The sequence below is a fragment of the Dama dama genome, chromosome 22 (genome assembly GCF_033118175.1).
Source record: "Dama dama isolate Ldn47 chromosome 22, ASM3311817v1, whole genome shotgun sequence".
Classification (NCBI taxonomy): domain Eukaryota; kingdom Metazoa; phylum Chordata; class Mammalia; order Artiodactyla; family Cervidae; genus Dama; species Dama dama.
In genome coordinates, this window is record NC_083702.1 from 11,729,899 (window position 1) to 11,755,009 (window position 25,111).

General features: G+C 52.2%; 1 protein-coding gene and 1 long non-coding RNA gene across 7 annotated transcripts in view; one reads left to right on the forward strand and one right to left on the reverse strand.

The window, feature by feature from the left end:
• Window positions 1–21,317, reverse strand: part of CACNA1C (calcium voltage-gated channel subunit alpha1 C) — a 379,681-nt gene extending 358,364 nt beyond the window's left edge. For 5 of the 6 annotated variants that reach the window (XM_061124633.1, XM_061124631.1, XM_061124634.1 and 2 more), the window contains exon 1: window positions 20,807–21,317. In XM_061124633.1, coding sequence (XP_060980616.1) covers window positions 20,807–20,855 — 49 coding nt within the window. In that variant the 5' untranslated portion in view covers window positions 20,856–21,317. The remainder of the gene's footprint in view (window positions 1–20,806) is intronic. The other variant, XM_061124635.1, reaches the window with a different exon arrangement.
• Window positions 19,420–25,073, forward strand: LOC133043616 (uncharacterized). The gene is made up of 2 exons (XR_009689735.1): window positions 19,420–19,749; window positions 23,869–25,073. It is a non-coding gene; the product is annotated as an uncharacterized LOC133043616 (long non-coding RNA).
• Window positions 25,074–25,111: the final 38 nt, after the last annotated feature.

The following is a 25,111-nucleotide window of genomic DNA, read 5'->3' on the forward strand; positions in this document are numbered from 1 at the left end:
CCTTTCCAACAGGCAGCCCGCTTTAGAATTCCCATTACATAAAGTAGGAGTTGGTCTGAACTGTGTCATCCTATAGAACTCAGCAGTGGCCCAAGACGGGTGTGTCTTACTCGAGAATAGATGGGGATCAAACTGGGAAGAAAAGCCAGAGGCAGATAAGTTTATGGCTGCAAAATACCTGGTGCTAGAGATGCAATCGCGTGCCCTTTCTACCCCTAGAAGACTGTTTTGTCTAATGAATGAAAAGTATATTTGAAGGAAGGGAGGGGGAGGGGAAAAGAAGAGGAAAGAAATGTGGTTTATCCCCCAAAGCAAGCAGCTCCCTGTGAGGCTGGCTGCCGCCACGATGGATGTGTGCACAGCTTTATTTATTATATCCTCTTGGAGCCTATTCAAAGCAAGAACATTAAGCGTGTGTAAAATCCAGAAGTGAAAACAGCCCCTCTTGACACTGCTCTGCAAGTTTCTGCCCTAAATTAGACAGTGAATCAGGAGGCTATGTCTGCGGGCCAGCAGGGAGAGAATGCAGGGCCCAGACACGTGAGCCCGCTGGGGAAGAAGGCAAGCCCGTGTGATGGTGCTTTCTCAAGGCAGGGAAGGCAAATCCAGGCTAGTCTCGTCTGACTGCAGTGCAGACAGTGACAATTCCAAACCGATAAAGGAAGTCCCTAAAATAGGCCCCTTGTATCCGGCCGCCCTAAGTCCCTGGGAAAATAGCCGCTGTGTCAAGTGGACGTCAACCCAAGCATTTCTTACTGACCCACCTCCCTGAGTTTTATCTCTGAGCCTGCAGATAAACACCCACAATAGTCCCTAGAGATTAGTTCAAAGCATACCAACTGTGCTTAGGCCAGGATGCACCCTCTGCCTGTGAGCGCTCCGTGGATGCCAACAGCCTCCCAGCTCAGACTGGGTGTACCCACTCCCCGGAGGAACCCAGGCAGAGCAGAAACTGGACCTGACACCCGGGACCCTGCCGTCTTGCATCTGAGGTCTGGACCCGGCCACTGTACTGATGCTGCTGCCATGACGACGCCTGTTCCTCACTCCACACCTCTCCCCGGAGGGAGGTCTGAGCAGATCCACAGGCTGGTGCTGCCTGCGTATGGGTTGCAGTTGAAACTACCAAGAAAAATCTCAAAAGCCCAACGACAGGCTATCCAGATTAGAAGAGAAACAACATAATCACGGCAGCGCTTTTCCAGAGTAAACGCTCGGAAAACAGCTGCTAGGTTCAAATTCCAGCTCCATCATTTATTAGCTGTGTGACCTTAGGCAAATTCCCTAAGCTCTTTGGGGCTTTTTCTCCTTTTCTGTGAAATGGGGATGAGATGAGTTCCTACCTCAATGAGACAGTGGATGAGATGTACTTTGCAAAGTTGGGGAGGAAAGGAATACTCTGGAGGAAAGAGGGAACCCCTTGTGATCCTCAAAGCGCCTGGTTGTAGAAATAAATCCAGTGGTGGTCTGGGCTGGGGAGAGCAGGGGGAGAAGACATGGCTGTTATGAGGCTAAACTGTTCACAACCGAAGGAATGCAAGGCCCAGCCGAGAACTGATTTATGTTCAGTAAACGGCCCCACATCCCTGGACATCTCTACTGCCTGCCACTTAAACGCAAGGCTGGATCTGGGTCCCCACTCGGGTGTTGGCAGGTTGAAAGACATGTCCAAAGCCAACCAGCTCAAGAAAGCCAAATATGGCCAAGCTCAGACCACTGTAGGTGGACCAGGAGGCCGCGGGCGCCAGGAGACGGTGCGGGTGACTCAGACGCTCAGCTGACAACTCCGGGGCGCGGATGACTATGGGCTGTGCTCATTTCCAAACAGAATTTTCCATCCTACAAACCCCGAAGCATTCTATCAGGGCAGTGGGGTCTAACGCATCAGCTGCTGGGGAAACGGGCCTCTCGAGCCAGTGTCGATGCTACCCTGAGTCCCTGCACCAGGCTACAGGCCCTGGCCCCCAGACAGCAGAGCAACAGTAACCAGCTGGATGAAAGTCTCCTCCAGACCCCAGAGGACACTCAGAAAGTTCACAGAACCACAGAAGGAGCCAAGATCAGGGCCAGCCCCTCGCCTACTCGTGCCAACTGCTCAGATCACCACTGAGCGTCCCCGGGATCCAATGAGAACAAAATCACATACTCAATGTGAAACATTTTGAAAAATGTTTACAAAGACAGTGTAATAAAACCATAAAGTCTCATAGAGTGACTCCTCCAGCAAAGTCAGACCAGCAGTTAGAAGCTCTCGGATTTAATTCAACTCTTAAAGTATGTCCATGATTTACCAACCCGGCTGAATAAAAAGTGAAAAACAGAATTTATAAAATGGGTATTTTTTTTCCCTTTCTTTCCTATCTTATACTAAACACATTTCAGCTGATTTTTTACCCCACTGGCTACTGGTTTTTACCGAACTGGCTACTGGTTTGACAGAACCGAATGAATCAGCCCGCTGAATAAAGAGCCTGGGCGACTCTCCGACTTCCCCAGGCACAGCCAAAACAGTAGGTCATGCTGGGCACCACCCCCTGCCTGCGACTGGGGCAGACATCACTAGTCAAGCCCTGCACTCTCTGCTCTGAGCTTTTGCCGCACCCAGAATCCTTCCCTGGGCAGCACTTCAGGCCCCTTGACCAGTCCCAGATCCACAGGGGACCCAAAATCATTTGTCATCTTAGGCATGTCCTTCGTCTGATTTAAGCTGAAGCCACCAGCTCAATGATTTCAGTCTTACTAATTCCTCCTGAACTTGCTTGCTGACTCCTGGAATTCCTGGAAAAAAAAAGATGAAGTCTTTTATCTCACAATTAGACAAAAGGCTGAACACACAGATACATCAGAGAGGACACAAAATGACTTAAATTTGTACAAAAATGGGAATAGCTGACTCCAACCTCCGTCTGAGCAGGGCCCAGGTAGCCCTGCTCCTCCTGGAACAAGTCTTGACTGCACCTCCACACCCTCTGGAGACTCTGGCCTCCAGGGACAGCAGCAGTCACTCGAGTCACCCCACGACTGCCAGGAAGCGTGTGGACCATGCTGCACGGCTCTGCGGGGTCCAAGCCCCTTCCTAGGCACAGAGGAGGAGAGCCCTGGGTCCCTGAGGGTGACATGGACAGTCCACAGCCTGGCAGGAGCTCAGGAAAGATGGGGACAAGCAGAGATAAAGCCCAGTGACCCGGAGAGAGCTACTGCGCCCCACAAAGTCATCATTCACACCAGTCCACCCTCATCCCCAGGGCTGCTCCTCTCCTGGCCTGGTCTGCATCTCAACATGGTCCTTGATGGGTCAGCTCTGTGAAGGCCGAGAGAGACTTCCAGAGTCTGGAGGACCCACTTGCTCTTCATGCAAATGAGCTGCCACATCGCACCATGCGGCCACCACCGAGGAGGCTCCAGGCAATGCAGCCAGAGGCCCTGCTGAGAGCGCTGAGGGGGGCAGGCACCCATCTGTTTCACTCATCACTGCGTCCTCACCGACTCTCTGGCATCCAGTGGACACTTAATGCACGGCTGTCAGAATTGGTTCTGCTCGCTTATGCCTGCTGCCAAGAGGCTGCTACAGAGCCAGCTCACAGGAAGCGCTCATAAACAGTGACTGATTGATTGATCAATGACTGATAAGTCTGTCCTGACTCTAGTTCCCCAAGGGAAGACAGAACAGTGAGCCACCTGACACACCTGGTCTGGACCTAACAGAGTGCTAGTCCAGGGAAAGTCTTGGCCGGTGTCTTCTCGAGTCCGGGAACGCACACACTGAGGGATGGAGTGTGCTTCCTGCCTGGGATTCTCTGGGGCAGCTCTGCAGATAGGGTGGCAAAAGAAAGCAGCCTGCAGCCCCAAATGCTGACCAAACACCTTCATCCTGATGGGCTGAGTGGACGGCGGGTAAGTGGTGGGATTCAAGCCCCAGCAGAAAGAGGCAGAGATTCCCAAGAGGTCTGGCAGAGACCACATGGCCTGCACCAAGGACCCCACGGGGACCTTCCAAGAACTCACAGAGGTGCCCTAGGAAACAGTCGGCACTCAGGCAGCTGCCAGAGCAGAGAGTAAGACGGTGGCTGACAGCCGACAGCCCAGCACTAAGGAGAGAGTCGTGAGCCCTGTGTCCTCTGAGCCCCTCTCCTCTGCCCCAAGCCTAGAAGCCCAGCAGTGGGGGGAAGAGGGGACTGGAAGAAGGGGAAAACTAGGTCATGACTCTCTTCCCCTGCACAATCTGAAAGCACAGGTAAGGCCTGAAGTAGGCCATGGGCTTCTGAACGATCAAACCAGTCAATCCTAAAGGAAATCAATCCTGAACATTCATTGGAAGGACTGGTGCTGAAGCTGAAGCTCCAATACTCTGGCCACCTGATGTGAAGAGCCAACTCATCGGAAAAGACACTGATGTTAGGAAAGATTGAAAGCAGAAGGGGATGACAGAGGATGAGATGGTTGGAGGGCATCACCAACTCAATGGACATGAGTTTGAGCAAGTTCTGGGAGTTAGTGAAGGACAGAGGAGCCTGGCGTGCTGCAGTCCATGGGGTCGCAAAGAGTCGGACGCAAATGAGCACCTGAACAACAACAAAAATGAGGCCTAAGTATTGCAATGAGGCTGTTCTAACAACAAAGCTAAGAGGGGCTGTGATGATGGAGAGCAGGAAGGGGGGACAGCACAGCAGGACTGACCACAGCCATGATGGGCTGTAAAGCTTCCTGCTTATATGAGTCAGTCCATCCTATAAGCAAGGCCCCTGCCTCTGACTGAGATTCTGGGTGTGAGAATAATTTCTCATGGCAACTCAAAGCACCAGGGTGCTCTGGGCCGAGTCAACGAGCAAATACTAAAAACTGTTTCTAGATCAGTGAAACCACCAAGATTACCCACTGGAGGCACGTGTAAAATGACACTGTAGCATCACTTCCACAATTCATGTGCTTAGAACCCACAAGAGAAAAAAATTCACAAAGGAGATGGGCTCCCACTCAAAATTTATATCACAGGGGGATATATCCACTATCAGGGAAAGTCAGCAGATAGAAGAAACGGGAGAGCCACTCCACAGGGTTGAAATCAATAAAACAATCTGAAAATGAACTATAAATATTACATATCTATTTAGAATTATTAAAAATACAAAATACAGAAATCATAAATTGACAAAATACATTATTAAAAAATAAAAGGTCTGAAAAAGAACAAAATAGAACTTTAATAAATAAAATAGTCATTAAAAATAAAAATATATTTAAAAGTAAAACAGTAGACTAGATACAAATGAAGAAAAAACTGGTGAATTGGAAAACAGAGCTAAAGAAATTCCCTAAAGTGTAGCAAAGGAAAATAATGAAATATAAGATATGAAAGAGCATCTAGGAGAAACAGTAAAATGAGAAAAATCAGTACATGTTTTAATAGCAGAGTTCCAGAAGCATAAAATAGATAGTCTAGGGGAGAAACAATAGTTGAAAATGACTGAGAATTTTCCAGAACTAAGAATGATACAAATCCTTGGGTTGAAGTATCTCACCAAATCACAAGTAAGATTTAAAAAAAAAAAATTTAATGCAATAACACAATATCGTGAAACTGCCTAATACTAAAGACAAAGTGAGTATCTTTTAAAAATCAAAATTATGACATAGACCAACAGCAGACCTCTCATCAGCAACAATAGAGTCCAGAAGACAATGGAAGATCTTCCAATTGCTGAAGGAAGACAACAGCTTGCATAGAACTGTGTACCATGAAGCCATCATTCTTGAATGAGGGAGGGAGGAAGAAAGAGAGAAAGAAAAAAAAAGAACTTCAAATAGAGACTGAGGAAGTTTACCACTATAGACCACCACCCAAAAAGCTACAAAACATAAGCTTCACTGTTAAGGAAAGAATCCAGAAGGAAGGAAAAGAATGCAAGATGCAGTAAGGATTCTTTGCAAAGACTTTCTTGGAAGCAGGTGTGTCTCCTTAGTCACATCTGTGTGGGGTGTAAAGCACCCCAATTCGACCCCATCCAGTCACTTCATACACAATGCTAAGAAGACTCAAGACACCCTCATGTCTTTAAAACCCAAAACCTCTTTTCTTTGCTACTATTTTTGAAATCGTGAGGCTGTTCTGCACTCTTCTTGCCCCTCCCCCAAGACATTCTTTCTTAGAAAAAAACTTAAGCTCAGAAGTATTCTTGCTGCATTTGAGCCTCCACTACTATCTCTCCATGCAGCTGACAGTATGCACAGGACCACACTCACGTTTTCTCCTGCTGTACTTCTCTTACTGCCTTTGCAATATTTAACTCACAGTCATTTATAAATGGGGTTAAAAGAATAAATGGATTCTGAATCAAGGGGTTGGAGGTAGTGGATACAGATTCCCAGACATGAGGAAGTGAAGCGAGTCCACCAAATACCAAAGCAAGAGGCAGAGGTACCTGTACACAGAGGTCTCCTGGCACCTGCAGCCCGTGAAAGTCACTGTCTTCAAGCTGAGTCCACTGCTGTCTCTCTCCGGCTCCTTCTCTCCCTGACACACGTGCACACACCACACACCAAGGAACTTTTAGCATTTGGTCCCCGAGTGCTAGGGGAAACTTTCCCTAAGAGTCTATGGTCTAGAGTTTCTGTTCACTTACTTCTAGGTCTGAAAATACTACTAGATGACCTTTATTGCCATTTTCCCCCTCTGCCTTTCAAATGCACCAAACCACTGGGAGGTGCTGGCCTGTGCCCGTCCACAGCCAGATGGGTGTGAACAATACTTCACGCTGTGATATCTGTGGGCATCCCCACCACCCGCCTCCAGAATGCCACCAGGCCCACCCAACTCCAGAGCATTTCTGTTCTGGTCACGTTCTCTCGTGGATTTTCTTCTCTCCTCTTCCACTCTACCAGAGCCAAGCCAGACTCAACAGGTCCAGGCCTGGGACCCATTGTCTGGAAAGTGACACGGCTGGCACTGGGAAGACCCCTACATCAGACTCAGAGCTCCCTCTGCAGCCAACACCCTGCCCGGGTCCCCTGGAGAGGGAAAGGGGAACCAGAGGATCCTGCAGCCCAGCCCGGCTGGGGTCAGCAGTGCCCTCGAGATTCACCAGAATAAGGCTGGACTCTGCAGGTGGCTTTCCAGATGGGACCACACAGGGTGACAGGGCACCAGGCCCCAGAGGGCCATCATGGCACACCGCTTCTGGGCAGGCAGACAGCAGCTGGGCCACTTCCCCAGCCTAGAAGGGCAGTGAAAATGGCATCGAGGTAAAGGCCTCTCCCCTCCCCAGGTATCCCTCCCTGTGGTCAGGCCCATCCCAAGTGGACCCACTCTTAAGGTCCCCTGAGGCCAGATTCAAATCCAGTGGACTGCCTCAGTTCCCACCTCTGCTCCTCTCTCCCACATCCCACCTTAGGCTGACAGTGATGGCCTCCCCCTGCTCCCTGTGGCCCTGCAGGAGCAAGGCTCTCCTCCACCACCCTGGCCCCGCTGGCTGTTTTACCTGCTTCCTACCCTTTAAACACATGGGCTCCGTCCTCAGCCCTGCATCCTCCCCTTCCCTCTGTTGGCTTTCCCTAATAATTCCATCCATTTCCACAGCTTCAAATCTCACTTTTAAGTGAACTTTAATCCTGAATGTTTGCTGGGTATCTTCCATTAGCCCTCCAAATCCACCCTCTACCCTTCTCACCCAGAAAGTTCTGCCTACCTAAATAACCCTCTCCACCTAGATAGAGTTTCCCATGGAGATAGCTCCGCCCACCCATGTAGCCCCACCCACCTAGATAGATTTCCCTCCCCCTCCATGGAGATAACACCACCCACCCATATAGCCCCACCCTTCACTTCCTGGCAACCAGATAGGAAAACAATGGAAACAGTGACAGATTTTATTTTATTGGGCTCCAAAATCACTGCAGATGGTGACTACAGCCATGAAATTAAAAGATGCTTGCTCCTTGGAAGAAAAGATATGACCAACCTATACAGCATATTAAAAGTAGAGACATTACTTTGCCAACAAAGGTCCATCTAGTCAAAGCTCTGATTTTTCCAGTAGTTGTGTATGGATGTGAGAGTTGGACTATAAAGAAAGCTGAGCACCAAACAGTGGATGCTTTTGAACTGGAGAGTTGGAGAAGACTCTTCAGAGTCCCTTGAACTGGAAGGAGATCCAACCAGTCCATCCTAAAGGAAATCAGTCCTGAATATTCATTGGAAGGACTGATGCTCAAGCTGAAACGCCAATAATTTGGCCACCTGATGCAAAAAACTGACTCATTTGAAAAGACCCTGATGCTGGGAAAGATTGAGGGCAGGAGGAGGAGGGGATGACAGAGGATGAGATGGCTGAATGGCATCACTGACTCAAAGGACATGAGTTTGAGTAAACTATGGGAGTTGGTGATGGACAGGGAGGCCTGGTGTGCTGCAGTCCATGGGATCACAAAGAGTTGGACGCGGCTGAGTGACTGAACTGCACTGAACTGGGTGACTGAACAACCACCACCTAGATAGCTGATTCCAGGTAGACAGCCCCGCCCACCCATATAGCCCCACCCACCTAGATAGCCCCACCCACTGGATAAAGGACTTTGTTGAGAAAACCCCTTCTTCCCTCTTCCCCTGGACTTGACAGCCGCCTCAGAACTGTCCCTCCACCTGTGCTCTTAGGCCCCAATTCACACTCTACCATGCCACCTAACTAGGCTCCTGGAAGGCTCTGGTCACCCCTTACCCTTGCTCAAACACTCCAGAGAGCCTTGCACAACTTCCAGAATGAGAGGCAGACTCCACCCCAAGGCAAGGGCTCTCCATGTATGCCAGCCTTCCCTCCACTTCTCCCTGGACATGGCTGTGCTCTAAGCAAACTCAACTCCCCACTCCTCTAAAATCCAGTGCCTGAGCCTGTCAACACTGCTCTTCCTGCTGGGACCCACCTACATCTGCCCGCCCTTCAAGGTCCAGCTCCGTCACCTATGCTTTCCCCGTTTACTCCATTTGACCGTACATCTCCTTCTTTAAGCCTGTGAGCCCTTCATCTTCATCTCTTTGGAACGCCAGGCACACTCTGCCCGTCGTGGGTGTCTGTGCATCTTCCCTCCCACTGGACTACATGCCCACCCCCCGCCCCCGCACAGAGGAAGGGACAACCAAGGGGCTGTAACCAAAGGTCACAGGAGCAGACCACCTTACAGACAGCAGATGCCCAACAACACAGTGAGAATGACAGACCACACCAAATCTGGTAGAGGAAAAGCAACTTTTAGGATTGTTTTCACCAAAATTGGAATGAGATTCTCCGTTTTCAGGGCATTTCACAGTCAATTTATCCTGAGAAAAGGCTCCTTGTCACTTGGACTTTTAGACAGCCAGGCACAGGTCAAAAATTTTGCCTTTTAAATAATTGAAACACAGAGCCACAGGATCTTATCCACTGCAGACCAAATATGACATCTGAGTCACTATAATCCCCTCGGATGTGCAGCTCAGATCCCCAGGAGGTCTTGGGCAGCCAGACACGGTGACAGAGGCTCTGACCTTGCAGAAACGCTGTGCAACCTTTCAGCTCTGGATAGCAGCCAAGACACACCTGTGCACAGGACCAGAGAGGGGATGCAAAGGCAGAGCCTGTAAGATGGGGATTTACTAAGAGTCGGATTAAAGTAAGTATCAGACTGCCAAAGGTCTGACCTGCATTCTGACTTAGCATGCTCAACTCTGCTAATCTGAAAAAGAGCGCACACACTTATGCCCCAGCTGAACCTGCCAATCGGGGAGCTGGGCATGGGGCTGGAGGTCAGCCTGCGTCAGGACAAGGAGCCCTGATGAATGATCAATACGGTCAAGCTACAGGAGGAGCTGAGACCAAGAGTCGACAAGCCACTGTAGCACAGAAAGCTGTCTGGCTCTAATAGGGCTCCAGCAGGAATAAATGGGAGAACATATATGAGCCCACAAAGATAAAGATAGGATAAATTCTACCATCTGATCTTCTCTCTCTCTCTCAAAAAAAAACCCAAAACTGATTCTTTTTTTCCTTCCTTAATAAGTCAAGTTGTTCAGATTTTCTAAGCCCAGGTTTCCTTATCTGAAAAAATAGAAATCATAAAACTTGTCCCATTACTTCAAAACAATTTTTTAAGGATAGTTGATAGTAGACAAGAGCAAGATTGAAAAGGTATTCTAGAGCAACCAAAAAGTAAAGTGATGTTATTACTTTTAGGCAAAACAATTATGGAAAAAAATAGCCATCCCAAGAATGAAAGGGTTTCCTGAGTCAGTAACTGGCCACTGGTCCCCGCATGGGGCCGCCATGTCTTACTGTCTCCCCCCCTCCCCTCTCTGTTCCTGACTCTTTTCCCCGAGTGCTCCTTTTTCCTTGAGTGTCTTTCCCTCCCTCGCCTAGACTGCAGTTGTGCAACGTGCAGGCAAGAGCCCCGGGCACAGCAGCACCCCCAGGCAAGCCCCCAGGCTGGAGATAGAGCCCTCCACCAGCGCAGATGTGGGGCCACAGAGCATGGCTCAGCCTAGCCACACAAGACCCATCCTCTCCCAGGGTCCTCATGGTTCCCAGAGTGGATGCTCCTGGACTATACACAGGCAGATGGGGACACACAAACTATCTCTGTCTTACCTAACACCTGCTTCCTGCCGTTCCGGAGCCCTGCTGGCAGGAAGGGGAGGGCTGAGCTGAGTCTGGAGACCTTCTTTGTTTTTTGGAAGGGAAGCAGCATCAGTCACTCCTCATTGCTGGATTGTTAAACACCTAGTTAAAGTAAAAATTCTGATACAAGCCCAGGGAGCCTCAGGAACACACTAACCCTCATGACCGTCACAGTGGAATTCCCTGATACAATATCCTTGTGTACACAGGATGGCGTGTTCTGACATGGTGGAGCCACATGAGGAAATGGGCTCTTCTAACAAAAAAACCATAATTCAGACCCAGAAATTCCATTTCTAAGTCTGTACCCTAAAGAACTGAAAGCAAGAACTCAGATACTTGTACACTGATATTCACAGCAGCATTATTCACTGTAGCCTAAAGGCAGAAACAGTCCAAGTGTCCATCAGTTGACAAATGGATAAGCAGAATGTGGTTGGTTCATACAGTGGAATATTATTCAGCCATGAAAAGGAATGACGTTCTGACACCCATGATATAACATGGATGAGCCTCGGAAACATCACATAAAATAAGCTAGACACAAACAGACAAATATAGTATGATTCTACGTAAATGAAATACCTAGAATAGAAAAATTCACAGACAAACAGATTAGATGCTACCAGAGGCTGGGAGAAGGAGGAACGGGGAGTTGTTACTTAGAGCTTACAGAGTTTCTGTTTGGAGTGAGGAAAGAGTTTTGGAAATAGTCTGGTGATGGTCGTACAATGCTGTGCATATACTTCACGCCACTGGACTGTATACTTAAGACTGGTTAAAATGAAAAACTTTGTTATATATATTTTATAATAAAACATTTTTAAAGGTCATAATTCACATCTTCAGCTATCAGTAGATGTGCCTTACAGACTTAGCTTTGCTGAGTTAAAAGAAATAAACCTTAAAATCACTTTTTGTGTAACTGAAAGAAAGTGCTCGATCTCACCTCCAAGTGATACCCGGGTCCCCAACTGACCTCCTGTGCTTCCTTTTAACTGCATCATTTATCAGGTGGGTCGTTTATCAGATGGGTCGTCACAAGTGACCTAGATCTGAATTCAGGGGATGTGCCACCTGCAGTGGGATGGCACAGGTGAGCCCGAGTGACTGGATTAACATCACAGTCAATGATGCTTGAGAATCCACAGTCACACGGAGATGCAGGGGACAGAAGCAGGGATGGGGAGTGACTATCAGTGGGTGTGGGTTCTGTCTCTGGGGTGATGAATATGTGCAGGCTTTGCACAACCCTGTAAACATACTAAAAAACACCAAACTGTACATTTTAAAGGTATATGAAATGTATCTTTTATGGTAAGTGACATATCTCCACCAACATGTTCTTTAAAAATAAATGGATAACGCATGCAGTCTGGGAGCTCAGCCTGCAAGGATGGGCGCTAAACTCATCAGACTCGGGTTGGAGAATGGAGGGCCTATTTCCAGGGGGAGATTACCGGGGAGACGTTCCAAGAAGGCGGGGAAGCTAGGCCCTGCCACGAAGCAGTCATCTCAAAGCCAAAGCTGGACAGATGGAGTCCCCACTGGGATCTGAGGGCCAAGTAGGGTCCAGGCAGGAAGCTCGGGAACAAATGCACAGCTCGGAGAGGGAATGGCAAGCAGAGGCGTGTGGAGTGACCATAGGGAAGCACAAGCACTCAGATGTCTGTCCACCGCCGTGACCAGCGGAAGACGCAACTTCCACAGGGCACATCCAAGCCATGCGACATGAGGCTGGTCAAGGTCATCTCTCCTCGGCCCCAGGTGGGTAGAGGAGAGAGACAGCACGTGCTTGGGAAGTCCAAGAGACCTGAACTTAATTCCCGGCTCCAACAGCATCAAGATGACCTTGACCCCGTTATCAAGACCACTGCTCCTGAGTTCTCTCATGTGAAAAATGTCATTAACACCCTCCCATAGGATGCACGGGGCTTCCCAGGTGGTGCTAGTGGCTCCCTCCTGCCACTGAAGGAGACACAGGGGACTCAGGTTTGTTCCCTGGGTCAGGAAGATCCCCTGAAGGAGGGGCATGGCAACCCACTCCAGTATTGTTTCCTGGAGAATCCCATGGGGAGAGGAACCTGCTGGGCTACAGTCCATAGGGCCGCAAAGAGTCAGGCTCGACTGAAGCGACTTAGCACGCAACACCTAGGATGGACATAGGATGTAACGGTAGGAAGAGAGTACAAAGCATACTGCTCCTGCCCCATCTACAAACACAGAACAATGGATGCTACAACATATTATTTTAAAAATAAAAATGTAGACATGGATGCCCCAGAGATCACAGGCCCAGAGGCTGGGAGGCAGGTGGCGAGCGGTGCAAGGCGCAGAGTTAAACGCACATTTCCCAGCACACATTTTGACGATGAGATTATTTTTGCCTCGGTAAACTAAAGGCTAGTCTGTCACTTCCCATGTAAAATTAAAGCCCTTTCCTATTTGATGAGTGTCTCAAGATGCCGCATGGAATTGCTCCTGCCCCTTACCTATAAACCGCCAGCACGTTTGCTATATATTTTTTTTTTTAATGCTTATTTTCCAAAGCCAAGGTTGACATTTGAAGCAAAGTTTTGTTTGCCAGACGACCTGTCCTCTGGGACTAAAGAGTGGTTGTTTAGCTTTGGGGAGTTCACATGGACAGCGAGGACAGGTTGATTGCCCAACCTCCTGCTCTCAAGGTCTGGACCAGCAGAGGTCTTCCAGCCAGTTCAGAAGGCAGAACCTCGGCCTCAGGCCACACACAGGGACCATGGTCATGAGGAAGCCTGGCCTCCCTGGGTCCTGACCCTCTAGCTCGTCCCACAGTCCTGAGAGCCCACAGGCTCAGGTTGGTTGCCACGTGCCAAGAAAACCAGAAGACCAACCCTCTCCGAATGGTCTTTCCCTTCTCCTTCGATTATTCAGCATCGGCCAGGCCGCCTCAGATTCTATTTCTCTTTGTTTCACGTTTCCATCCTTGAAGTTTTAAATATTGTCAGCCACCCAACACCACCTTCAACGCTTCTTGAATGCTACAGAAGTTTCATGGCCCTGCTTCCTCACAGGCTGGTGTCCTGTGATTTGCTAAAGCCAGCTGCCACCACACAGCGATGTACACCCAGCCTCCATTCGGAGCCTCGGGGCTGCCCTGCAAAGCCGACTGGCTAAGGATTACTGTCTCCGTCCTACAGATGAAAAATGGGGACCTGATTCTTTCAAACATCTCAGAGAAAGACATGAAGTCAAAAAATGTGACCCAAGTCATTTTTCTAGGTGTAGGCTTATTTATTTTTCTTTCTTTCTTTCTCTTCTTTACTTTTGCTAACTAACATCTTTGAAAGGTTTTAGCCCAACATGGATTATTTTGGAAGGAGAAAAGTATATAAATGACTGAACATGACACAATGGTTACAAAGTAAATAGAGTTTAATTGAGTAATCAAATCAACATTTCTCAACATTTCTGCCCACAGGCAATACGGAGAAGAACATTCATTTACTGTCTGGGTTTTGGCTTGCTTCTCTAAAGGACAGGAGACAAGATTATTTTATTTTCTTTTCAGCTAGGTTCCAGCAGGCAGCACCATGAGTAGCCGAGTGTATTAAAAGAAAGCCCTGTTGGCAAATGGGCAGCTTGAATATTTCATGAAATGATGGCAACACTGTGTTCTGAAATGGTGGCTTCCTCCCGGGACCTCAGAGGCCACACCTCTGAGGGTGAGCAGGGCTTAGGCCTGGCCCTAAAGCTGAAGACCAGCTCAGCCTCCAAGGTCTTCCAGTCTCTGGGAGCATCAGGTCAGCCGCCAAAGGCTCAGAGATTCTGGGGATCGTGGAGGCAGGCCCCAAATGACCCCCTTCCCATAGACCTCTCCTTCTTTAAATGTCTCCTGGGAAGAGGAGGGGTCCTGGGGGTCAAGCCCTGACAAGGGAGCAGGGGGGCCTTTGTTCGCCCAGCTCAGTAGACTCGGGGGCACCCTGGCCTCTGACAGCTGCAGCCTGACCGCCCCATGCTTTCTACCTGTTCTGCCTGTAGCTCACCTGCATGGCCACCCTGCCCTGTTTGTACACACAACAAAGCTAGCCGGTCCATGAACAGCTGCCAACTCCTTGCCAAGGGAGCCTGGCAACACAGGCTCGTCGCTCCCTCAGGGGAGCCCCGATTGGGGCAGAAAGGCGGGGAGCACACAAAAAGGCTTGGAGGCATGTCCGTTCACAAAACAGTGATCTGAGTTTTGCAGGAGCTTCTTGTGGACACGCGCAAACTTTTACTCTGTCGTCTAAGAAATGTTTAAACCTTTCCAGTGAAAGATAGCCCCAAGTCTGTTTCTAAATCTACTATCTCAGAAAAGACTTGAGCCAGAACAAAAGCAGGGTCGGGAGAGGGATGGGGGAGGGCAAGAGGTTTTATTAAGCAAAGTGTAACCAGAAACTTTGAGTGATGCACCTAGTAGGTCCAGAGATGGCAGGAGGATGGAGAATGGAGGTGGGTTCCAGGCCCAACTCTCCTGAGTGACCCTGCAGGGGCCTGTTTGCTCAGCTGGAAACGGCGTTGGTTCCTACCGTTTCTCTTGCCCCTAAAATCTTCTGATCCTAGAAAGTAAATTCCCAAAGAGACTTGAGTTTATTCTAGGTGTGCTTGATAACCCTTCAGAGAACACGAGTGTGGAACCGCCCCCTCCCTGTCCCTACACACTCTCACACACACACCAGAGGACAATCGGGAAGTGGCCCTGTGATGAAGAGCTGTCTGGGGCCTGTGGACGGGACTGTGGGGTTTTGGTTCCGGCTAGTTAGACCTCCTCTCCCTCACCTCCGTTCAGAGCGAGGTCACCCAGGGCTCCAGGGAGGTGAGGGCCTGTTTTCAACCTCTCTTTGTCTCCTGAGCTGCAGGCCCAAACCGCCCTCCTCTGTCCTGTAAATCCCCACCTAGGTGAATTCAGTCCCACAAGTAGCAGCTGTGTGCCCCACATGCTCCCAGACACCCCAGGAAGCTGGGCCTCTTCCTGCAGCCCCTGAGGCCAAGTCCCCTCCCAGCTCTGCCCTCCAGGGCTCCCACCCCGTCTCACACGGCAAAGAAGTGGCGAGGCCCCAGGGGCCCCAGGTCAAGGCCTGGCCTCAAGTAACGGATACCCATCTGGGACCTGGGCCCCACAACACAGGAGTCCTGCCAGCCCCCATCCTGCTTCCTGCCCCCGTGGATTCCAGGGAGCCCCTGCACCCGACTTTGAAACAGCGCTGAAGGCCCTCCATTTCCCCAGAGGGATCCTGTCACTTCCACTTGTTTAGTACAGTATGTAACCTTGAGGTTCACCAAAACAGGTGTTTACTAAATTATTTTAATAATGACAGTCGTGGCTGGGAGTGTTGCTTCATTATCAGAACGCTTAGCACTTATGTCACTAAATATTTAGCACCTGATATTTTGCAAAAACAATTCCCTATGCCATTAAAAAATTTTTTTTCTAATCAGTCTTCGGCTCTCATCCTCAGAGCCCACGATAGACTCAGGCAACTGTGAGGACAGAACCTAGAAACAGACTCAATCAGGGCGATTATCTCACTAATTAGTCTTGTTGTTAAGTCTCCAGGTGTTTCCCAAACAATCCATCTGATTCCTTTTTTTTTTTAAGATTTTTTTTTTTTTTTTGATGTGCACCATTCTTAAAGTCTTCTTTGAATCTGTTACAATATTGCTTCTGTTTTTCATTTTGGATTTTTGGCCCCAAGGCATGTAGTTCCTTAGCTCCCTGACCAGGGATTGAACCTGCACCCCCCCCCCCCCCCCCCCCCCCGGCACTGGAAGGTGACGTCTTAACCACGGGACTGCCAGGAAAGTCCCTCACCGGTATCCTTTAGTCCACACTGGAAAATAAAATTGTCTCCCGATTTCGAACTCAGAGCACGAACTCCAGAGTCTCCGTGAGGCGCTGTCGGCTGACAGGTCACCACCGAGTGACCTCCAACCCCAGCCGGAGGGTCTTGGGCCAGGAGGGGTGGGTGCTTCAGCTCCTCAGGCACTGTCAGAGCGTCGCCCGGGGCTCCTGGGCCCTGGGAACTTGCCTCAACAGCCAAGGAAGTTCATTCATCCCCCAGGGTCAATGCTATGCTAGGAGGTGGAGCAAAGAAAGGGATGGGAATGAGAACACGGTGGGGAGGAGGGGAGGGGGGCAGGGACCCAGTGCTGAGAAGCAGAACAGACCTCAGTCACTTCCTACCCGAGGTCTCAGGAGCTTTGCTGCCATTCCAGACACCAGGACACTAGCCAGACTCATAAACGGAGATGAGCTGTGAAGTGTCTACCCAGTTGTTTCTGAGAGGAACGTCTTCTTGCCTTTGAGCAACCCCACAGGCCAGCCCCTCCCGGCCCCACACTCAGCAGGGCCTCAGGCCAGGCCTGGGACCCACCAGCCCCTCTGGTCACCAAGCCCTGGGGAGATTAATCTGGGGAGGAAATACATACAGGGAGGATATTAATGCAGGGCCGTGACAGGTTCAGCCTAGCGGATGCTGCCTGTGCTAGAGGTCATTGCAGGGCTGGGGCAGGAGGGATGATGGGGTGGGAGAAATCCAAAGTGGGTTCAGTACTGGAGAGGGAAGGGGGTCGTGAGGGCATGTCATGTGCACAGCGGGGCACCCCAGTCTTCGGGGCCTCTGCCCTGGGGCAGGTATGCCTGCGAGGCATAGCAGCCAGGTTGCCCTCACCTGTGCCCCGCACCGCAGGTGCCCCTCCTGACGCCCAGGCCCTGGAGCGCCACCTCCTGGAGGAGGCAGGAAGCATAGCGCCTCTGGTCTGGGGGCTGTTTTCGTCCCCCCAGGGTCAAGGCTGTGCTAGGAGGTGGGGGACACAAAGATCAGCAGGCCCTCAGACCCTGACCCGAGACACCCCTGGGTCTCCTTCTGCATCCAGCTTACACCCAGAATAACCCATCTCGGGCAGTTCTAAGTCACAGAGAAAACTGAAGGAAGAGTCCCAAGTCATCTCCAAGACTCATGGGCCAATGGCTCACCATCTCCTGTACCTGTAGCATCAACTTGTGGAGAACCGTTCACCCAAGGAGAGGCACAGGTGTGCAGCGGTGCGAGGACTACATCACCAGTCTTCCTGTCTGCCATGTACCACATCCCCAGAGGGCATTAGGCTCTTGTGTAATCTATTTAAAATAGCTCTTCTTTATTCAGAGTGTGTGTGTGTGTGTGTGTGTGTGTGTGTGTGCATGCGCGCATACATGCGCGCACATTTAAATACTGTTAGCATGTGCTCCGTGGAAATAATGAATAATTGATTCTTGTAATAGATTCGATTGTCTAGTACTCTGATACACTGGAAAGTGTCTGAACGGTACTAGGAACGGTATTTGGAAACTTAAAAGCCCTTTTCTCCAGGTTCCTCCACCCAGAATCTGAGAAAGAGAAGCTAATGTCACCCCTTCTTCAACCTGCACAAGCTGGGGTGAAGGTAACAATGCCCTCCGACCCCTCACTGTGATTGCTATCACTTTATTACGATGAGGACTGTCCTGCCGCATCACTAAGTCCCACTTTGAAAAGAAAAGCACGGTGTGTCTTCCACTCCCAGAACACGCCTCCCCCTCTGCCTCATCTCCAGCAGATAAGGGACATTCTGATGTTTTATTTGTTAAATGGTTGACTATTAAGAAACTCATTTGCTAGCTGGAGCCTGCAATGGAAAATCAGCCCAGAAAAGTGGGAGGCTGGCAAGCGACCAGAGCAGATGGGAGATGGAGGTGAGGGGAGGCCCACAAGCCCCTTCCAGCCTGGACCTGGGGTCGGGGGCCAGCCCTCGGGGAACCTGTGGGCTGTACCAACGTACTGACCCCCTTCTCCACACCCTGACCGCCCCCCTACACACACACAGCACTGCAAACCAGGGCGAAAGGACCCATGCACTAAGCGACGGGAAGAGGAGGGTGTAACCCCCAGCCCCGGCAACTTCTCCAGCCCTCCACTCTGGCTGTCACCACCCGCCCGACGTCATCATCCGCTCCTCAGGCCTCTCGGGTCCTGAAACCCTGACCCCGGGCATGTTCCATCGCCCCGTTGGTTCCGAAGCCACAGCCAGCCCTTCCTGGCAGACACTCCTGCTCCTCCAGGTCTGCCCCTCCTCCTCGCCTCCTGCCCCAGGAAGACCCCAACAGTGCCAAGGATGGGGGGGAGGAGGGGGAAGGCAGCAGGGAGACAGGGGTCCTGGTGCTCTCACACCTGAGAACCACGTCCAGGAAAGGAGGCAAAACTGCTCCGAGAATTATATAATCACTGCGGCTTCAAGGGAGAGGACTGGGATCCAGGTTGCCATAGCGTTTGTGGCGTGTGGCTGGGAAGGCAGAGCGCCCGGCCACGCGCCCTGCTGCCTGCCGGCCCCTCCATCTTCCTCGCAGACCTCACAGGGCCTCGGCTCCTACTTTGAATGTCTGCTCTCCGCAGATGGGAGGGGAGGAGGCGCTGGGGGACGGGGCGGGGCGGGGGCAAAAGGAAGGGGGAAAAGGGCCAAGAAGGATTTGTCCTGCACAGAAAGGGGACCCTAGGAACTGCTGAGGATTATCGCCATGTGAATAACAATCATGACTACAGGTCACTGCCATTGTGGGTGACAGCCAGGACGTGGCCACTGGGCGCTCCGCTTCAAGGCTGCCTGGACTGAGCCGGGATCCCCGAGGACAGAAACCTACCCTCCTCCGCTCTTCACAGACATCACCCTTTCTTCTGTGTCTCTCCCGCCTCCCTCTGAATCCGTCCAGGACTCCATCAGGAGGGGCGCAGGGAAACAGGTGAGGGGTGGGACATGGGGACAGAGCTGCCCTCCTGACCTGAAAGCCATGGCTCATCCTAGAACCCATGGCCCTTGACACAATCCTTTCTACCAAAAGAGGCCACAGTCTCCCCATGGCAACCCAAGCTGGAGATCAGTTTCAGGCTGGACCGAGCCCAGGGAAGCTGCCCCGCGGCCTCCAGCTCCAAAAGGGTAGGGACTCTGCCTGCTAAGGGTGAGGCTGGCGGCAAAGGAGAGAGGAGGCTGGAAAGGAGAGACACGGAGACAATCCCTCCACCAGGCTGTCCTCACAGGAGCACCTGATGTGCCCAGGAAGTAGCAGGACCAACAGCGACAGGTACTAAGAAGGAAGAGGTTGGAAGGAAGCATGTAAACAGGGAGGCTTGGGAAACTGGGAGAGGCGAGGCAGAGCCTGTACCCAGAGGCAGAGGAAGCCACGGGGGAGGCCCAGCCGGAGCTGGAGGCGGCCACACTCCAGCAAGACCGGCCCTCTCCGCTCCATCTTGACCTTAATTGCTGAGCAGTGCCAAAAAATAATAACTTGTTAATATGGGCGGGGGTGGGGGGGTGTGAAGGAGAAAGTTTCCAGGAAGTGGGGAGTTGCCTGAAAGCCTCCCCCCCTCGCAGGGGGAGCGGCTGACACTTGATGCCAAGGATGGAGACGCTGGAAAACACTGGGCGACAGTGTACAGCCGCGTGAGCTCGGCACACCCTTTATTATTGCCTTAAAACATGAGAAAGCAGAGCCCACACACCGCCCGATTTCTAACCCCCGCTGACATCCTCAGGTGCTAGCCCGCATGTGGGTGCGAATAAGAACACCCGGGGCGTGGGCGCGCGGGGTCAGTGGCTGCAGAGAGGTGGGAGGGTGTAGGTGAGCCGAGAAGAGGGACACAGGGAGAGGGAGAGATGGAGGGGGACCCAGGGGGAGGGAAAGAGAGGGAGAAGGAAAGGGAGAGGCGCCGAGAGACTCACAGCCGTCTCTCGGGCCCCACCCGCCCCCTGGAGCGCGCTGCCCGGGCGGGGGCGCAGGGCCGGGGCGCCGGGCAGCGGGCGGGGGCGCCGGCCGGCCTGGTGCGGGGCGCGCGCGCGCGCGCTCCCAGCCGCGCCCGGGCGAGGCGAGGACCCCAGCCCGCGGGGCCGGGGGCGTCGCCGGCCTGGCAGTCGGGCTCCCCTGGCGAGCGCGAGCCAGCGAGGCCGGAGCAGACACTTGGGAACTTTTCCCCTCGCCCGGAATTTCTCCGGACGCGCGGCTCTGGGGGCCCGCGGGCGCAAGCGGGGGAGGGGCGGGGATTTTCCGCTCGGTTCGGCCCGGGTCCCGCGGGCCCCCGGCCGCTCTGGGAGAAGGACGCGCGGGCGAGGCCGGCGGGCGCGGCGGCGGGATCCAGCCTTACCTTGGTGGTTCTCCTCCGGAATGTACATCCTCGTGTTTTCATTGACCATGGACCAAGAATCGTGTGAGCAGGAGAAGAAGCCACGAAGAGGAGGAAATGTCAAACACCCCCGAGCGGGTCTGCCCTGATCCCTGCTCCGGGCCGGCGGTTCTCGTGCAGAATCGAGGAAGCCGTGGGTCTGCAGCAGCTCTTCTTTCCCTCTGACGATTACCTGATCCCCATCATTGCATCAAACACCAGAAACCGTTCCTTTCCACTCCTGCCTCCTTCAGCGGGGCTGTAACGCATCCTCAGCACATCCGGGCCCCTTTCAAGAATTCAGCGCCGCACCTCTGGCGGCCACAGCATTTGAGAAAATAAATCGGGAGGCAGAGCTAGAGGAGGCGGAAGGGGAGAGGGGCGCGCGGACCCCAGGACGGGGGGAGGGCCCGCCGGCCGCTGGCCCGAACCGTCTCCGCCTGCTCTCGGCGCGTCCTCCCCGGCCCGGCTCCGCTTTCTCTGCCCGAAGGTCCGGCGAGTCCCGAGGGCTAGGAGGCAGGAAGGCGCCGCCGCTCCGGGCCGCGCCGCGCGCCTCTCTGGCAGGAGCTGTTTCTGCAGAGGCGGCGAGAGGGAGCCGCGGGCAGGAGCGCGGAGCGCGGCGCTCACCCCGCGGCCCGCCGCCCCGCCCGCCCGCCCGCCCGCCCGCCCGGCGCGCCCCAGGCGGACGCGCTGAACGCTTCCAGATGTGGCGGCGGCGCGCGGGGCTGGGCGCACGGCGCGGGGCGCACAGCGCGGGGCGCGCGGAGCCGACTCGAGTCCGGCTAGAGCCCCAGCTCGCCGGATCGCCCGCGCCTCGGCCCACATGCCGTCCAGACACACCCCTCGCGCCCCGCCCCGGCCCCCACGTCCTGCGCGGGCGCCAAGGCGGCGAGGCCTCGGGCGCGCAATTCCAGGAGGGGCTGCCATCAGCCCTCCTAGAGTCTCAGCGGGTCGGGCCACTGAGCAAAAGGAGTCGCGATGCCAAGGCTCTGTTTGATCCATTAGGACCAGGGCGGTTGCACGAGTGGCGTGGAGAGGAGAGGATGGGGAGAGACAGGGCAGGGAGAGAGGGCCCGAGGGGCGGAGCCTCCTGGCGAGGCAGCGGTGCCCAGATGTCTGAGCAGATTAATAGACCCAGGTTTCTTAATCCCTCCGAGGCACCGGAGCACGTGTGCTACTCGAGATCCTTACCTTCTCCTCTTAATTATTTCTGCCACTCCGGCGGGAATCCACAGAGCGCTTTCCTTCCGGAGCGGCGGACCTTTCTCCCCGTCCTCAGGCAGACACGGAAGGTCCATGGCACCCCCTGCAGGCCCGGGCTCCTGACATTGGGCTGCCTGGGCCCTGGCAGGGGCGCCTACAGCTCCCACTTGGGAAAACGCCCCGCTTCCTACTTTCAGACCCTCACGCCCCAGCCGCCCTCCTCCCCGCGGGGGGAGCCCATCCATCTCCTGTGTCAGTGGTGTGACCAGATTTGTGTGTCCGGCCCAGACCCGTCTTCCTGAATGCCAGGCTACATGGCCAACTCAGTCTCCGCTCGGGCATCTCAAAACCCAACAGATCCAATGCGGAATTCCTTGTTTTTGGTGCAAAACCTGCTCCTCAGCAGGCTCCCCGTCTCTCTGTTGATGGGACCAAAGATCTGGAGTGGTTCTTGATTGCTTTCTCTGATCCGGTCCTTCGGGAAATCCCGAAGACTCTTGAATGTGACCACTTCTCAGTTCCCCCGCTGCAACCCCAGCCCGAGCCCACATGCCCCTCACTCGAGCTCCTGCAGAGGGTCTGTCCCCTTTCGAACCCCTCCTGTCCTTGGGTATCTTCTCAATACACCACCTAAAGGGTCACATGTCAGCACCTCTCTGCAACCGCGCCTACCCACCCCCCACCCCTTGCAGGGCTCCCTGTTCACTTAGTAAAAGCCAGGCCGTCAGGGCAGCCTCCAGGGACCCGCGGCCGGTGAGTCCAGGTGCCCTCAGGCCTCTTCTCTGGTGTCCCTGATCCAGCCTCACCCGCCCCGCTCTGTGCCCCCAGGCTCTCCAGGACACCCCTCCTTCTCCTCACTCACACACCCCGGGAGCCCTTTGCTGTAGCTGCCCGCCCTGCCTGCAATCCCCGCCTCAGCTATCTACCTGATGAACCCCCTCATCTTCTTCAAGACTTTGCTCAAATCGCACTTTCTCAGGGAGGTTCAGCCTGACCACCCCACTTAGTATAGTGGATCCGCGGATGGATCTATGGTTCATTGAGTCCGCGCCTGTGGAACCGCGAATACGGAACGCCAATATGCAATCGCAGATACCGGGAAGAGTCAAACATCTTTTTATATAAGGAGTTTGAAAACCCGCGGATTTCAGCATACGCAGAGGTCCTGAGTCAATCTCCCACTGCACCTAGCAGCCCCTCCAGGGCCCTCAGTCTCCCCTTCCTCCACTTTGAATTTTTTTGTTTAATCCGTGTGTAACATACCATATAGTCTACTTATTCATCTATTGTATGGTTTATTGACTGTTTTCCCCACTAAAATGTAAACCCTGTGAGGGCAGGGATCTCTGTCCTTTTTGCATGCCAGTTTATCTCAAGTGTGCAGACTGATGTCTGGCAGAGGGTCGTTAACTTAATAAAAGTGTGGAAGGAGTCCCTAAGATGCTACCACAGTATGCATCAAAATGCCTCCCTAGGCAGCCGGATTCGTGTCTGAATCCTCACCGGTTCAGCCCCATTCCTTGGGCCAAGGGTTTGGGCCCCAGCTTACAATGCCAAGGCCCCTGTGAGAGGTATTAAGCTTTATCCATCTTCTTCATTCTACCGTGAACAGTGGTCTAGATTTGGTTGGTTAGGAGAGAAATCTGGCTTCTTTACCATTCTGGTGTGTTCACACTCAATTTTCAAGCTAAGAGAGAAAAATCAGAAATGACACAAATCTGAAGATCCCTTCCATTTAGCTTTAGAGTGCACCATCATAGACTGTGTTTCAGAGGTCTGTGCACCTGTTTATTTGTTTAAACTAATACTAAAATTGTTTTGCACCCCTCTACACACTGCAGAGCACCGAAAAATCGATGCTTTTGAACTGTGGTGTTGGAGAAGACTCTTGAGAGTCCCTTGGACTGCAAGGAGATACAACCAGTCCATCTTGAAGGAGATCAGTCCTGGGTGTTCATTGGAAGGACTGATGCTGAAGTTGAAACTCCAGTACTTTGGCCACCTGATGTGAAGAGTTGACTCATTGGAAAAGACCCTGATACTGGGAGGGATTTGGGGCAGGAGGAGAAGGGGACGACAGAGGATGAGATGGCTGGATGGCGTCACCGACTTGATGGGCATGAGTTTGAGTAAACTCCGGGAGTTTGTGGTGGACAGGGAGGCCTGGCGTGCTGCGATTCATGGGGTCGCAAAGAGTCGGACACAACTGAGCAACTGAACTGAACTGAACACACTGCAATAAAGGAATAATGACAATATCGGACAGTGCTCAGTGGGCTGGGCTATGACAGGTGTGTTCCATCACGTTATTTCCTTTCATCCTCAGTGCAAGGATAATGCTGGCACTACTGTTGTGATCGCCATCCCCATTTTACAGATATAGAAACTGAGACTTAGAGACTGTGTGTGTCCAGAATCATCCAGTTGGTAAGCTGTGGAGCCTGCTTCTTGAGAGAAAAGCTATGACAGACCTAGACAGCTCATTAAAAAGCAGAGACATTACTTTGCCTACAAAGGTCCATGTAGTCAAAGGTATGGTTTTTCCAGTAGCCATGTATGGATATGAGAGTTGGACCATAAAAAAGGCTGAACACAAAGAAGAATTGTTGCTTTCAAATTGTGGCACTGGAGAAGACTCTTGAGAGTCTCTTGAACAGCAAGGAGATCAAATCAGTCAACCCTAAAGGAAATCAACCCTGATATTCATTGGAAGGACTGATGCTGAAGCTGAAGCTCTAATACTTTGGCTGCCTGATGTGAAGAACTGACTCATTGCAAAAGACCCTGATGCTGGGAAAGATTGAGGGCAGGAGGCGAAGGGGATGACAGAGGATGAGATGGTTGGATGGCATCATCAACAGAGTGGGCATGAGTTTGAGCAAACTTTGGGAGATAATGAAGGACAGGGAAGCCTGGCGCGCTGCAGTCCATGGGGTCGCAAAGAGTCAGATACTACTGAGTGACTAAACAACAACACAGTAGCTAGAAGTTGAGAATTAAAGATGAAAACCTATCTTTGGTTTTGGAATAAATGATAGCCCACTCACTCTGTGAACTCTTTTGTTTCTTATTATTTGTCTCTTA